At 37.9% G+C, this 16,920-nt stretch overlaps 2 protein-coding genes across 2 annotated transcripts; one reads left to right on the plus strand and one right to left on the minus strand.

The window, feature by feature from the left end:
* Positions 1-572: 572 nt before the first annotated feature.
* Positions 573-11,436, plus strand: LOC134792391 (protein AAR2 homolog). Its single transcript, XM_063763683.1, has 5 exons — positions 573-882; positions 7,272-7,474; positions 8,272-8,520; positions 9,100-9,226; positions 9,572-11,436. The coding sequence occupies exons 1-5, from the start codon at positions 680-682 to the stop codon at positions 9,984-9,986; spliced, it is 1,197 nt and encodes a 398-aa protein (XP_063619753.1). The 5' UTR covers positions 573-679; the 3' UTR covers positions 9,987-11,436.
* A 40-nt stretch (positions 11,437-11,476) lies between these two features.
* Positions 11,477-16,115, minus strand: LOC134792380 (MKI67 FHA domain-interacting nucleolar phosphoprotein-like). The gene is made up of 9 exons (XM_063763667.1): positions 15,973-16,115; positions 15,749-15,883; positions 15,309-15,486; positions 14,843-14,943; positions 14,212-14,273; positions 13,275-13,473; positions 12,669-12,991; positions 12,024-12,238; positions 11,477-11,580 (listed from the first exon to the last, which is right to left on the minus strand). The coding sequence occupies exons 1-9, from the start codon at positions 16,051-16,053 to the stop codon at positions 11,492-11,494; spliced, it is 1,383 nt and encodes a 460-aa protein (XP_063619737.1). The 5' UTR covers positions 16,054-16,115; the 3' UTR covers positions 11,477-11,491.
* Positions 16,116-16,920: the final 805 nt, after the last annotated feature.

A 16,920-nucleotide genomic window follows, 5' to 3' on the forward strand; every position in this document is an offset into this window, starting at 1 on the left:
AATCAGTTAATAATATTAACATCATAATAATTAGCAAATTACTTAAAAGATATCAGTGGCCTATTTTATAAAGCTACAAATTACAATTTACAAGCGGAAGTCTCGTTCTAACACATAGGGTTAGAAAGAGACTTCCGCTTGTAAATTGTAACTTGTAGCTTTATAAAATAGGCCACAGAACTCTAATTGGAATATAGCACTAAAATAGTATAAGAAGGTAATGAATTTCAGTAGTATATTGATATAATTTTTACCACAATGGTATCTTTTTAACATTGGCAACATGTGCGAGTGAGACACAGGGCTCGGGTTTTCTATCTCATGTGGACCGTTTTCTCTAGTCTGGTACGAACAACATTCTGTCTCGGTGATAAGGTTCAAATTAGTATGGCAAAAAAAGTGACAACTCGCTCCAGTTTAAACAATATAACTTCATGGTAAAAATGCAATGAAATTAAATGTACTTAAATAATAAAAATTATTAAATAACATATTATAAAATATGAAGTAACCAACAAGTACGAGTATATGATAAACCGGTACAACCTAAAAAAGGTTAATGTCATGTCACATCCTCACATCACTAGTGAAACCTCTGACATTCTCAACAAATGTAAACATATTGATTTGTTGTATTTTTAACTCATTTTATTGACTTGCGGCAAAGGTTCATTACAAAATGGACCAGGAGACCGCGAAGAAGCTCCTCGTCGAGGGCGGGACGTTCGTGTTCCTCGGAGTACCAGAGGAAACGCAGTTTGGCATTGACATGCAATGCTGGAACACTGATGAGGATTTCCGTGGAATTAAGATGATTCCACCGGGTTTGCACTACGTGCATTACTCCGCGGTCAGCAAGAGTACCGGGGACGTCTGCCCAAGGTGAGAGATAATGTTTTTTTTTTATTTTCATAACTTTTGGCTGTTTAGAAAACTTGTGCTTGGCATCGACGTATATTTCAGAACGGGCCTTACGGGCACTAAAATGGTACTAGTTCAGTGGTGTCACTCACGAATTCGAGCCAATCGTGCAGTTTAACGCAACTAGTTGCGACCAATCGCGCATGTGATGCGAACTCATCAACCAATCGCGTTGTAGCGGTGTCACACCGCTGTACTGGCCGCATTCAGCCCCATTTTTATTGTCCGTAAGGCCAATGGTGCTTGGTCCTTCACCTGGAAATCAATCCGATCCCTATGGGGTCCACAAACCGCCACTCTGGTGCCACACTTTAAATTACAGCTCATATTATGTTAAAAAAAAAACCTACTTGGAATATTGAGAGTATCAAATCAAGGTTTGTAACTCTTTGTGATTATTAAAACATCATTCGATGGACTATGGGTGCCACTCTTTTGAAAATTTTCTTAATGGGAATGCTGAAGGGGTGTATGGGAATGCTACCCAAATGCTGTGTAGGAGTTCAAAGTTTCTATGTGGATGATGTAGGCAGTGGCGGATTTGCAGTCTTTGGCGCCCTAGGCCCCAGACCCTGTAACCGCTCCTTTTTCAGCACCCATCATATTGACTACATTTTGAGTTATATCTTGTTATACCTGCGGGCTCAGCACGGTTCCATTTTTATCGACTATCACTATACGCGTCCCTTTCGCACTTACATACTTGTTAGAACGTGACAGGCATGGTGACAAGGGATAAAAACGCGACCGTGCTAAGCCGCCTGGTTTGTTAGTGCACGACACCGTGCATTTTGAGACTATGCGCTGAAACTTGGCACAGTTGATTCTTAGCTGGTCTTGAGCAGATACAGACCGGGAGCCGTCAAGAGCCACCTCTCATTTAGTGGGGGGGGGGGGGGAGGGGGAAGTTCGACGCTGCCGCGCTTCACTTGGAGCAAAATTTCTCTAAAACTATACCTATTAGGGCATTTGATATATCATTTTCGGATAAATCAAGGATGAGGAATCTGTTTTTAGAACAAAAACAATGCACGTTCTAACAAAAAAAAAGAATAAAGTAGAAAAGACTAATAAACGTATTTTTGTTTTTTTTATAATTACCATTTTTTTTTAATGTGTTGCAGGAATCTGAAAACAAAAAATATAGACGTAAAGCTACACTTATTACGTTTAAAAAAATATATAGTTTATTATAAAAATCTGTTGATAAATGGGAGATAAAAAATAATATTAAGCGTGGGTCAGAGTGATCTCATATGAAGGTGGGAAGGTTACTTATAATTTGTTCTACAATCGATTATTTTTTTTAGTTTTTCGTAAATAACTCGTAAACGGTAGCCCATAGCAAAAAAATATCTTTTACGTAAATAATCTATTTCAGATTTGTCATAAAATAAGTGCTACTTTTTTTCGCTAGGATCAATGTTAAAAAAAGATATTAAAGGAAGAAAATAAATACTAAGGTCCCCTTTTTTAGTCATTCGTAAATAACTCGTAAAGGATAGCTAATAGCAAAAAATATTTCTATACATGAATAATTAGCATAAAATTTCCTACAAAAAAGGTTATTCAAACTTTTTCGCTTGGATCAATATTTAAAAAGGGGACCTTAGAATTTATTTTCGCTCTTTAATATTGATCCTAGCGAAAAAGTTAGAATTACCTTTTTTGTAGGAAATTTTATGTAAATTATTCATGTAATAAAACATTTTTTGCTATTGGCCATCGTTTACGAGTTATTTACGAATGACTAAAAAAGGGGACCTTAGAATTTATTTTCTTCCTTTAATATCTTTTTTTAACATTGATCCTAGCGAAAAAAATTAGCACTTATATTATAAGAAATCTGAAATAGATTATTTACGTAAAAGATATTTTTTTGCTGTGGGCTACCGTTTACGAGTTATTTACGAAAAACTAAAAAAAATAAACGATTGTAGAACAAATTATAAGAAACCTTCCCACCTTCATATGAGATCACTCTGACCCACGCTTAATATTATTTTTTATCTCCCATTTATCAACAGATTTGTATAATAAACCATATATTTTTTTAAACGTAATAAGTGTACCTTTACGAATATATTTTTTTATTTCAGATTCCTGCAACGCTTTAAAAAAAAATTGGTAATTATAAAAAAAATAAAAAATACGTTTTTTAGTCTCTTCTACTTTATGCTTTTTTTTGTTAGAACGTGCATTGTTTTTGTTCTAAAAACAGATTCCTCATCCTTGATTTATCCGAAAATGATATATCAAATGCCCTAATAGGTATAGTTTTAGAGAAATTTTGCTCCAAGTGAAGCGCGGCAGCGTCGAACTTCCCCCTCCCCCCCCCCCCACTAAATGAGAGGTGGCTCTTGACGGCTCCCGGTCTGTATCTGCTCAAGACCAGCTAAGAACCAACTGTGCCAAGTTTCAGCGCATAGTCTCAAAGTGCAAGGTCCCCATACAACAGTGTGCACTAACAAACCAGCTATTATCACCATTGAATTTTTTGTCACAATTTGCCACGCCTAATATCTTACCACCCTAGGCCCGGGCTAGACGTGTGCGCCGCGCCGGCGCGCCGCCGCCGCCGGACTTTTTTGCCACGCCGCCGCCGCCGATAAATGATCGGCGTGAAATCGGCGTGACCCTGAGTGTTGTTAATCAGCTATTTTCACTTGATATTTGGATTACAATAGGATTTTTGCATTATATATGTTACAGTTGTCAAATATATATCAATTATTTATTAAATGAAACAGAATAGCCAGTTGCACAAACTATTTGACACACCAATTTAAGTAATCCTTAGTGTTCAGCGTCAAGAAAGTTGACGTCATTATATGAAGTAGGATTTTTTCCTGTAAATTTTGTATTCACATTCAACTATTAAATAATTAGAATTTTTACACCTTCACCTCACATACGAAGTGAGAATGCTATTACATGAAAATACTTACATTGCAATTAACTAGGCAAAGAAAACACAGGGCTCATGTACCATGGAACCTCAATGAGCAACAGAAAAGGAAAACTAACTAGCTAATGTTGCGTTGCGATCATCAATATTATCATCCTTGCTTGTACTATTGTCGACTAGCTTACGGAAATAACAACAAGAAATGCAATGAAATGGCGGCTTTTCGTGAAAATTGAATTTGAAAGTTCTAGAGTGGTCTTAAGATCAACCATTCCAAGACCAAAGTAATGGTTGTAGAAAGTTTGTATATCTTGGTGGTACGAGTTCTCGTCTTTCCTATATTCCATTATGGTGCCGAGATGCTGAGCCTCAAAAAGGGTGACGTGCAAAGGTTGGCGCTTTAGAGATGTAGTGTTGGCGAAGACTGCTGCTGTGCTGCTTATACCTAGGACAGCTAGAAGAACAATCCCCTTAACTGGGGTTTCCACAACATCTTTCTTCGGACATAATGCGGTTTCCAACGCATGATGTGGCGAAACATAATATGAATTTAGGCCCAATGAATGGCAAACGTGCTCAGAGTGGAACATGTGTGAGATGGTCGATGGCTGGCGGCAGTGCAACGGCTTCTGACAGCACGAAATTGAGACAAATTACATGTGGTCGCAATCGTCAGCAATAAGAAAACGAGAAAGAAGATACTTCTCACTGAGCCTGGTGCTTGTACGACAAGAAAACCATTAAAGAAAAGCCATAGCAGTCCACTATGTCTAGGATATTGCAAGGATATTTGATGATAAGCCATGTACAGCATGACAAAACGGAGTTACACAGAGATACTAATCTGGTCGACAGTCATTGGGACCAGGTAACCCCTTAATACAAGCCAGTTACTAGCAAAATCAAGTTATTATACCTATCCTATTTATATTCATTTACAAACCCCATTTTACTCAAAACCTATTCAAAACTATACGTAGATTACGTAGTTCACTTACTAGCAACCTGGATTAATCAAAATTTTCAAGAAAAACGACAGTTTAATGATTTTTCTTTAGAAACCTGAAAGTCAAGGTCACGCCGATTTCACGCCGAAAACACGCCGCCGCCGCCGATTTTCCGGCAAACGCCGCCGCCGATCGTTTTTAGGGTTCCGTACCCAAAGGGTAAAACGGGACCCTATTACTAAGACTTCGCTGTCCGTCCGTCCGTCCGTCCGTCCGTCTGTCACCAGGCTGTATCTCACGAACCGTGATAGCTAGACAGTTGAAATTTTCACAGATGATGTATTTCTGTTGCCGCTATAACAACAAATACTAAAAACGGAATAAAATAAAGATTTAAATGGGGCTCCCATACAACAAACGTGATTTTTGACCAAAGTTAAGCAACGTCGGGAGTGGTCAGTACTTGGATGGGTGACCGTTTTTTTTTTTTGCTTTTTTTTAGACCGGGAGATAGTGACACATTTTACTGGGTCATTTGTACCAGTATGGCGGTTCGTCAGGGGTCTAAGCATGTAATGAAGGAAAGAAAATGCTATGACCATAGCGCTGGTACCGGCGGCCCAATCGCGTGGGCGTTAGTCGAACGTGTCGGATAAAATACGAGTGTCGAACGATTTGTACCACAAAAATCCTCGTATTATTCGATAGTCCATAAAAAAGAAGTAGGCGGTAGCGTAATGCCATACTTCTCCGGTGTGACTTACAGCCCGCCATACTGAGGCGAACACGTTAATTAAAAAAAAACAATTCAACCATTTGTACCAAGCTAATTTTTGCACAGGTGATCATCGTCGAGCAGCCATTCATGGACATCACCATGCCATACTTTTCGGATGGTTCCAAATGCCCGCCATACCGCCGCAAGGGAGTTAATTTTTTTTTATTGCTAAACGATTTGTACCATCTTGAATTTTTTTTTCAACACTTTCTGTGTGATCATAAATGGAAATCTCATAATGCCATACCTGTAGGAGGTGGCAAATGTGTACAATATTTTTTTTTTATTTCAAGTATGGTGCCCCTTTTTCCCCCTATTAGAAGTATGGCAAATATAATAATGGTCACATTGCATCATATAATTTCCAAAAATCCAAATGCCATACTGGTACAAATCGTCAAAAAATTGTTTTTTGTTTTAAGTCTTGGCTTAAGTCTCACAGTCGTCCGCCCCGTAGTTATAATCTGAAATATATTTTTTTAGGTACAATTGTATCCAAACAAACAGAATATGATGATGCCATGCTGTAAAAAATTATTTTACGTATACATAGTCGTATTTTTGAAACGTGTCGATTAAATAAGTTTTTCAAGTATGGCAGCACTTTATCCCCCTACTATAAGTATGGCAATTATAATAACGGTCACATTTTATCAAATACTCTCCAAAAATTTAAATGCAATACTGGTACAAATCGTTTAGCAAAAAAAAAAAATTAACTTCCTTGCGGCGGTATGGCGGGCATTTGGAACCATCCGAAAAGTATGGCATGGTGATGTCCATGAATGGCTGCTCGACGATGATCACCTGTGCAAAAATTAGCTTGGTACAAATGGTTGAATTGTTTTTTTTTAATTAACGTGTTCGCCTCAGTATGGCGGGCTGTAAGTCACACCGGAGAAGTATGGCATTACGCTACCGCCTACTTCTTTTTTATGGACTATCGAATAATACGAGGATTTTTGTGGTACAAATCGTTCGACACTCGTATTTTATCCGACACGTTCGACTAACGCCCACGCGATTGGGCCGCCGGTACCAGCGCTATGGTCATAGCATTTTCTTTCCTTCATTACATGCTTAGACCCCTGACGAACCGCCATACTGGTACAAATGACCCAGTAAAATGTGTCACTATCTCCCGGTCTATTAGGGCAAATCCGCCACTATAACACTTTAAACTCTCGCGTTTTGTACACATATTTAATTGCACAAACGGGTCTACGGGTGTGAGTGTTGCGTGTCGTGCCGTGGACAATAAACATTAAACTCTAAACGGGTAGCTGCAATTTCTTTGTCTACCCCAAACATTTTTATAAACTAATTTCGGGTAGTTTAGTGGTGTTTTATTAATATCTCTGTTGACATTTGTTGGGACGTCAGTCTTTCCGTGACCACAGCTGGTGCAACTCAGCTGAAACGTCGGAATTAAAGGTAAAAACAATGAAATTATATCGCGGTAGACCCGTTTGTGCAATTAAATCCGCCACTGGTTATAGGTATAAGTTATTGACCCCAGACGGTGAGTCTAGGCTAGTAGGGATGCATGTTTTACTATACCTACTGGTTGCCTTATATATAATAAAAATACTTTTTTAAGATTTAAGATTAGATCAAAAGAGCAACAAAGGTGTGTCTTGATTATAAAGTCTGAGAAATTGTTACTGTATTATAAGAGCAGCATAATCTTGTAAATAATTTCCACTTTTAAACATAGGTCTGGATTCATGCACTACTTCCACAAGAAAGAGTTTCTCGTAAAGATGTGGGACAAGAAGACGGAAGACATAAGCACAGAGGAGATAAGCGAGGAGAGCATCCAGCGGTTGAAGGACAACCTGTTCAACTTGGACCGGCACCTGGCTCCGTACCCCTATGAGATATGGCAGAAATGGAAGCTGCTCACATCACAGATAACAGGTAATGTGCAATATGTGATGCCTAATTTTGTGCCAAATAAAAATATTTAAACAACAACTTTTATGCATACTGTACTATTAGTATTCTAAGTGAAATTCTGCATATTTTGCACAAACTTCTTAAAATATTACTATTTAATAACTAGCCAATAGCATTGTCATATATTAGGGAAAAAAGAACAAAGGGTCTTACATTATTGCATTCCGATTTACTGCTCTCTAAATTTTTAACCTATCAATTAAGCAATGAATATGATTGCACAACCATTTGCAATCATATTCGTTGATAGTTTGCTAAAAGGTTATCACAATTTTTTTTATCACAAGGTTTTGATAAATCTTACAATTTGAAAATTAGTCAATAGCAATCATATATCAAGAAATTGCTTAGCTTACTTTTCTCATAATATTATTGCTCAACTATTTGCAATCATTTCATTTTTATTATTTTATTTTATTGATCAAATTAGTAACACAGCGTTACAGTAAAACTGAGGCACTGTGAAACTACAATATAAAAAAAAATACAAGGCGACAAAGAAAAACAACACATAAAAATTTTATACCTACAAATTAAACATTCGATTTGGGCGACGATGTAACGGCGTGGCTCCGTATTGGATCATATTGGCATAATTGCCATGCCGTATATGCCGTGGATCATATTGGTCAAATACCTATTACACCAATCGGTTTAAACTATGCTTGGTTTAATGCTGTTTCAAATACATTCATGTTACATTTACATCTTACACCCTGACACCAAAATTAACTTAAAAGTTTTATGTAACATTTCAGCTGAACTTGCAACAAAACTGTCTCCAGAAAAGGGTATCATCCGAGCTTCAGTGGAACTCCTCTCCATGACGGATGAAGACCGGCCGCGAGGCACCAAGTCCGAGTCAATGGAGAGCCAGGAGGACCCTGAAACACCGACTGAGGAGGGTGCGGAAGAGACTCCGGGACAGTCAGATGCTAAGAGAGCTAAGAGAGTGACTAGGGCTGAGAAAGAGAATGCAATGTTACCGGACTTGAAACCTGTACCAGGTATAAAATTTACTCACTTCAGAATCATGCATGCGGATTCAACTTTTTGTCGCCTTATATTCTGTGTTTTCATTTTATCCACATTGGTGTGGAACGACTTCTCCTTAAGGGGACCCCGTGCTTCACACACCTTAAAAGTCACGTTGACCCGGTCAGCTGCGATGCGACAGGCTGACCGGCGACGTCAACATAACTCTGCTGACGTGACTTCGAGGAGACAGGAGGCCGCACGCGCGGGTGGTGCTGCGACGCGTGCAGCACATTTTCGTGTTAGCAATGACAACCTAGTTATCGTCTAATATACAGGGCTGTACAGCGCCATCTACTTCAGCTGCTAAATTTGCGGCTACAAAGTTTAGCACTAAACTAATAGGACCGGTCTTCTGGGACACTTGTCTTCGAACATGTGCACTAATATCTAAGTGAGTTATTTCTTTGTCCAATGTGTATTTGCGGCTCAAATTTTGTTTAATTAGAGAGTGAGACGCTATGCACATTGGACAAAGAAATTGGACAGGTGGAATACCACCCTAAGTAATAAAATATTTTTGAAACATACATGTTTTTATCACATTGCAGGCGCTTCAATGAGGTTCACAGAAATACCGCAGGACAAATACCCTCCAGGTTCCACTCCAGAAGAGATCACCAAGCATTACTTAGACCAGTCCTACTCTTTAGAGCTGATGATCGCGCAACACGATGAGTAAGTATGCTGATCACATTCTTTTTGTTTGACAATGCGGATTTGGTGCGTATTCGGTGCGGGATATATCGCTCTTTAAAATTCACGTGCACGGTAAAGAACTGCTAATAACTACTCTGCGAAATGGCGCGCGCAAGATGTCTCTTCTCAAGAATACTATTCTTCTCGTTTTAACGGTTTATATTAGAATGAAATGGGCAGTTTTACCGCATAGCGTAGTGAGAAAAAGGCGGGTTCTCATGCAGGAAAATATAGCCCAGAAAATATATTCCTAGTATCTTTTATCTTCAAAATCACACATGAAATGTAGAAGTTACATTTTAAAATAATTATTTTTTATTCCAGGCCCCTGCACATCATCGGAGAGCTGCAACTAGCATACCTTTGCTTCCTAATCGGCCACTCCCTCGAATGCTTCGAGCACTGGAAGAGCCTCGTCATCCTTCTCTGCTCGTGCGACGACGCCATCCACAAATACAGAAGCGTCTTCTTCCACTTCATCAGAACAATTGAGATACAAATCGAAGAGATGCCTGAAGACTTCCTAGCAGATATCGTTATGAACAAGAACCTAGTCTATAAGAAGCTGAGAGAATTCTTCAGAACAGCTTATGTCAGCAAAGTAGATGGACGACTCCTCACAATGATTGAACGATTCAAGGAGAATTTAACAGAGAAATTGCAATGGGATTTCACGGGATTGGATGCTGATGATGAAGATGAGAGACCAGTTATTGTTAAATTGGATGATACGGAGTAGATATGAAATAGATCGTATCGAAACAATTGGAATTTTTGAAATATACCCGAAGTCACGCACGCCAATGTGGAGGTCAAATAATCCGTTTGTATGGATTGAATTGTCTGAGATGAACAAAATCCATTCAAATATTGAGCAGCCTGGGCAAAAAAAATAGATATTGTATTGAGTTTGCGTAAATGCATTATTTTTCAAATAGTTTCAATGTTAGGTGGATTTGCTTGTTATTAAATATATTATCTATGCATTTTTAGGTATCTTTAGCATTAAATTTATCGGAATGTTATGTCAATTGATGATATTATTTTATATCTTTATTTTTTTACAAACATAACAATGTCTGTTAGCATATAGGTTGTGACATAGTTCGACGTGTTCCAACATTGTAAAACTCCGATATATTTAATGTTAGTGAAAGTCTGCGACAGTTGCTGTCTCTGGGTTTTACCCGGTTATAGGTGGTGCCAAGTGGGGATTTGTGTAGCTTAGTAGGCTAGCAGACCCACCCACATTTACTTATATACATATTTCTACCTAAATGTTTTAGTACAAATACCTGTTTAGCTTTCTCTTCATATTAATTGTATTTAGATGTTTTTCTATTACGGACTTTTTCAGATGATTCGTCAGTAGCTGTCAGTAGTGTACATATCGTAAGCCAAAATAAAATAATTTTGGACTTGACCCTTTGAACGCCACGCATATCGCGTTGCGTGGTGTATTCCCATCTGTCCCCGCCTCATGTATGGCAGCGGTCTCGTAGGACAGGGACAAATGGGAATACACCAGGCACGTGATCGTGAACCTTATCAAAATGCACAAAGGTAGATTGGGCTTTAGTCGCGCGCGTCAGTTGAAGTCTTTGGCGGTCAACGGGGTAGCTCCAGCGGCAATAGGTCGACACCGACAGTGAAATAGTTCCCACATAAACCCATTCATGTCCTGTCATACAGAAACACACATATATTTTGTGGGAATTACGGTTAAATTAAATGTTTTCAATAACCAAGTGTTATTGAGTCGTGAATAAATAAACGTCCGTAACAATCACACTTGAAAGAATGCTTAATTCGCGACGTTTGTAAGTACACGATTTTATTTTATGATTGATATATTTAGGTACCTATACTATACTTAATTACCATCACGGCTCGATGATCTTGCTATTTTGTTATAATGATTTGATTAAGCATAATGAATCCTTTTGAGTAGTACAGTTTAGAACTGTAGTTTTATGTACTGTGTACATCCCTAGGATCCAGATCAAGAATTGTGGACAATCCTTTTGTGATCCCTGCCCCAATAATATACCAATGTCAATTTAAAACTAGATTCTAGGTGTTTTTGATCAATATTAGCTTTAGTGCAATAAATAGACGTTATTTTCTGATCATCTGTGAATTCTATTTCAATTGTAAGTACATTAATATAGTAAATAAAATGTACCTGTCATATGTTTTTTCGTTTTTAATGGAAAAATAAAATCGCTATTTATAAACAATTACTTATGCTTTATTTTTCTTTTTAAATTGTTTATTTCTTGGCTTCTTATCTTTCTTCTCAAACTTAGGCTTCTTGGGTGACACCTCAGGTTCTGTAAGAAAAGTAAGAACTATAAGATCCAGTCACAAGAAAATTATAACAATGGTTTGTTTGTAATTTAGGTAGTATCGTAAATTATAAATGGACGGCGGTAGTAAAAGTTAAAGCGTGCAATGCAACCTATGCTCTCGCACGAAAGCATAGGTTGCATTGCAGTTTTGGCAACGTCTTACACCAACGCCGTCACCATGTGTGAGAGACTTCTTAGGGCGCGGCCACACTGGCGAGTTGAAGGCGAGGCGAGAGCGCAGCGAGTTCGCCGCGAGCGCGCAACGACTCCGCTCCCATTCCAGTATGACAGTACGACTCGCATCGTTTTCAACTCGCTCCAAAATCGCCTGTATATTAGCCTCTTACTTTATTAAGTCATCCCAATATTAGTTTTAATATTTGTTTTACCAAAAGTAGAACATATCTTTAAAATAGTTAACTAACGTTGGTTTTTCCTTTTGACGGCCTGCTGAGCTGGAGCTTTCTTGCCCTGTGCAACATTGGCTGGCTTTGGCCCTTTCTTGGGTTGGGGCGGTTGAGGTTTCTGTACTTTAGGACCACTGGCAGGCTTGGAAGCTTGCTTAGGCGGAGGCAAAGCTACAAGAGACTTCTTTCCCTTCTTCTGTTTGATTGGTATCAATTGTGGTATTTCTTCCTCACTGAAAAATTACAGCAAATTATATCACTTTGACTAAATTAAGAGTGTCTGTTTTATTAACGTAATTTTGTTTATCTTATTTATTTCCTGTTAACAATGTTATAGGGTTGTAATTTCGTAAAGATAATTTACGTAAAAAAGTTCTGACTGCGATTACAAAATTATGACGAATCTAAAGGCTCCATCGTCATAAATCAGAACAGCTCTATGCTTATTTATTTGTTTGTCAAGCAACTTATATCAACGATAATATGAAAACGTTAACAGGCAGACATTGAAAATAGTAAATGGTCCACACTGATTGAGCCGCCGCAGTCTGTGTCGTGCCTCCCAAGCAAACACACGCTCGGCTACGATGCGGCGGTATTATAATAGGCAAATCTATACAGGCTGAGCTGTTTCGCTGGGCCTAGCCGGGCATATTAACTAACCTTTCTTCATCATCACTCTCTTCTTCATCATCACTGTCCTCTTCATCATTATCATCACTTTCATCACCAGAAGACGCGTCTGAATCATTCGCCAGCATCTTCTCATACTCATCAGAGTCAAAGTCTACGGAACTGTCACTCTCTTCCGCCTCTTCTGCAATTTTGATGAAGTTTTCTGGCAGTTTCACGCCAGCCGCTTGCATTTTCTTGTGTTTCTCGTTCTGTTTTGCCTTATCACTTTCTTGAGGCTTCTTGATCTCTTTCTTGCTTTTTCCTTCAGCAGATTTCTGTTGTTTGGTTTCTGGCTTCTTTTCTTTTATCACCTAAAATATAGAAATTTTTAAGAAGCATGATCAAGAACAACGAGACACGCAAAGCAATGGAAATTATTACTAATTTAAATTTTGTTGTATATTGTGAGATTCACATTAAATAATGTTTTTTTTTTACATTTATTATAGGTTATTTATTTCTAACATACTTTTAGGTTAGGTTAGCAAATTTTGTAATAAATTAAACATTTAAAACCCATGTTCATATATGAAAATTGTGAATTTTGAACAATTTACACACTGCATTGAAATAACTGCTGAATATTGTACAAACCTTTTCTGTTGTCTGTGCAGCATTTGTTTTCTTCTTTTTATTCTGCTTTTCATCTGCCTCAGTCTTTGTCTTAACAGCTTTACTTTCTGACTCAGATTTATCCTTCACATTTTCTAACAGTGCCGCAGGAACATCAACAGGTTTGAAGAAATCATAGTCTATACCTAGGTCATTCAGCTTCTTCTTGGTTTTCTGAAGACTAAAATTATGTGATTTGTTTGTTGTTAATATGCAGAATTTTCCTATACCAATAAATATATCAAATTGATACAATATGAGGACATGCAAAGCAAATTGAATTCAATAAAAATTGGAGGAACCATCTGAATAGACATCTATACCGGGTGTGGCCTGTAACACAAGCAAATAATTAAAACATAGATTGTACTCCTCAAACGGTGTCACTTTTGTTCAACAACTTTTAAAAATTATGAAGTATTTAGAGTCCCTATTTTTCATACAAAATTCATGCTTGTCACGCCTTAAACATAACAAAATTGCAATACATTGCGTCTTAGAATAAACTTTAAAGTGTATTAAAAATCAAACCACAGGTTATTTTTAAAAGTCGCTGAACAAATGTTGGTCAGTATGAGGAGCACAGCCTACAGTTTAATTTTTTGCTAGGTCTGTAAATTATGTAAAGTTAAAACTATAAATTAATAGATATTGTGATGAACTGATAATGATAAAAATAAGTTATACTGTATAAGAATGATGGACTCTTTAGAGTGACCAAAGACAATTTAGACTAGAGGAATATTGTCAAAGTAAATTATGTAATCGGTACATTTACTGCCATCTTTCGACACATATGATTAAAACTTTTAGAATGCCGTTTGACTTTGATCATTATATTTGACAAATTTATCACATATTCCTCTATTTCAAATTCTCTTTGGCGTGACATAATATTTGTGACTTCCAAGCTACTTACTTTAAAAGCATTTTCTTGGCCTTCTTCAAATGTTCGTCATCAGTCTTTTCAGCATTATGAGCCTGTAATTTCAATAAACATTGGTTAAGTATACATATTAAAAGGCATAAATCTGGTATTTCACCAAATAACTACTAACAAATTATTCACTAATTAACAACTGAAGCTAACAGTTTTCTAACAACTCCAAAAACAATTAGTTTGCATTGTTTTATCACATAGTTCCCATGGCCACCTCCTGTCTCCATCATCAGATCAGCTCCATGTCATCACAATATTGAATTAATCATCCAATTTACATAATTATGTATGCAAAATTTCAGCTTAATCGGAAATCTGGAAGTGGGTCAAATTTAGCTACCCAGATTTAACCCTTCTTCTTCCACGGTCCCTCATTCCTGAGGATCGCGACCATGTTTGCTTTGTCTCCATAGTGTGCGATCATGAGCCATAATGGTCACTCACTGCATATTGCCACCGACCATCCTCTTCATAGCATCAGACCATCTCGTGGGTGCTTTTGATTTGACCCACACTTACAAATTACCATACATACATACAAAAAGAACCTCCATGCGTAATGTTGTCTGTTTTTAGTACATACAAGCTCTAAATTTGATGTTGAATATACCTTTCTCTCTTTAACCCTCCTGTGGGCAGTGGGGTTGTGTTTGGTGCTCCAGTATTTCCTGACGGCTTTGTGCTTCTGTTTTTCAGGTGGAATGATGGCAGCTAAAAAACAAATGTAGTACAGACCAGTCATAAACATATAATTAAAAGCCCAGCTTATTACTCGTCAGCTTAACAACATTTAACGCTCTGATGCCTGAGCCACACTAACAAGAAACGCCATTAATTATTGGGACAATCCCAGTGTGGCCGTATGAAAAACAACCATTATCGCGATAATCAACAGCTTTTCCCATTAGTGTAGCCTGGCATTACTGTCAGTGAATGTGTTAACCCGTGGAGCGCCCTAAACAGACACGTGTGCTGGTAACTAGTATAGGAGTTCCATACTACGGTAATTCTGGGGCGCTCCAGGGGTTAAAGTTTAAACTTCTAGGTTAAGGCTTCTTACAAAGTTAAAGATGTACCTTTGATCAGCCTTTTCCCCATGAGATAGTTATTCATGGTCTCAGCCACAATCTCAGCGACGGCAGGCTCACGGAACTCCACGAACGCGTAGCCCTTGGAGCGGCCGGTGCGCGGGGACCTAATCACGCGCACTTTCGTCACCATTCCAAACTGCTTGAAATACTGTGTCATTTCATGCTGTAAAACCAATTAATTTTAACTGTTGACACTATTTTAAGTAGAATGCTAGCTTTAAGTATAAACTACTATACAAACAAACACTGGGACAAGTGATACTTAATTAAAAGGTTTACTCAATACTTGGGAATGACTAACAATAATAAGTAACTTTATTTTATTGCAATGTATTTATTGCCACCTTACTGTTACCTCCTCAAGGTTATCAAAGAAAAAACAGAAAAGTACAACTGTAAGCATGGTAATTAAAATTTCAACCAACCTCATAAAAACCGTGCGGGATATGAGATAAATATACTAATCCTCTGTCTGGGCGCTTTTTCTTCTCCTTTTCTTTTTTACTTTCGTCATCCTTCGGGGCCAGTACTGCTGGCTTAAGGGGTTTATCTTCATTTTTCTGCAATAATTAATTTGAGTAAAACGCGTTTTCAAAACATAACCTCTTGGCTCTTATAGCAGCTTATAGCCGATGTCGTAGGATCTTACCTTTAAAAGCTTTTTAATTCCTTTAATCGATTTATTAAACTTCCTCTGCTTTGTAGAGTCTAAAGCTACGTTTTCTTCCATAGTGAATGTTATGAGTTAATTAATATTAAACAAAATCACTTCTACACTACACTCGCACTACACGCTGCAAATCGGCAAGGCGTAATCATGTCATGTGTGCTGTGTCAAATGTGTCAACTGTATGTCACTGTCTGGTTTTGTCAGCTGTGTACGTTCCGAAGTGTGTGTTCCTTTTAACTTCTTGTTATCAATTTTGCTGCCAAATTACGACACAAGTGCCAAAATATAGGAAAGTAGTACCGTACTGTCAAAACTTTAGTGTATCAGTTTTAAGCATTTGTTTGTATTTTTTATATTTTTATTATTATCGATCGCAATCAAATGTATTGCCTCGGTGTCTTTAGTCGTTAAGCCCCCTCCAGACTATGCGCGTGAATCGCGGGCGAAGCCGCGAACGCGAGTGTGGAGTCGATTTCGCTGTCTGCGAAAATCGACTACACACTCGCGTTCGCGGCTTCGCCCGCGATTCACGCGCATAGTCTGTAGGGGGCTTTAGAACAGATTAATATTTTGTATGCATTCCAAAACAAGTATACTTGGTCAAGCAGATCTTGTCAGTAGAAAAGGGCGGCAAATTTGAAAAATGTAGGCGCGAAGGGATATCGTACCATAGAATATCGTACCATCTATAATAATTATAGACGGTCAAGCAAATCTTGTCAGTAAAAAAGGCGCTAAATTCAAATTTTCTATGAGACGATATACCTTCGCGCCTACATTTTTCAAATTTGCTGCCTTTTTCTACTGACAAGATCTGCTTGACCAACTTTAACGAATAATTTGTTGATGGAAAGTAGCCATTGTAAAGTTTTATGAAGGCTCGTCCTTTTCAGAAATTTGATAAAATTAGTATAATTTATTAACAAA

The sequence above is a fragment of the Cydia splendana genome, chromosome 7 (assembly GCF_910591565.1).
Source record: "Cydia splendana chromosome 7, ilCydSple1.2, whole genome shotgun sequence".
NCBI classification, from domain to species: Eukaryota; Metazoa; Arthropoda; class Insecta; order Lepidoptera; family Tortricidae; genus Cydia; species Cydia splendana.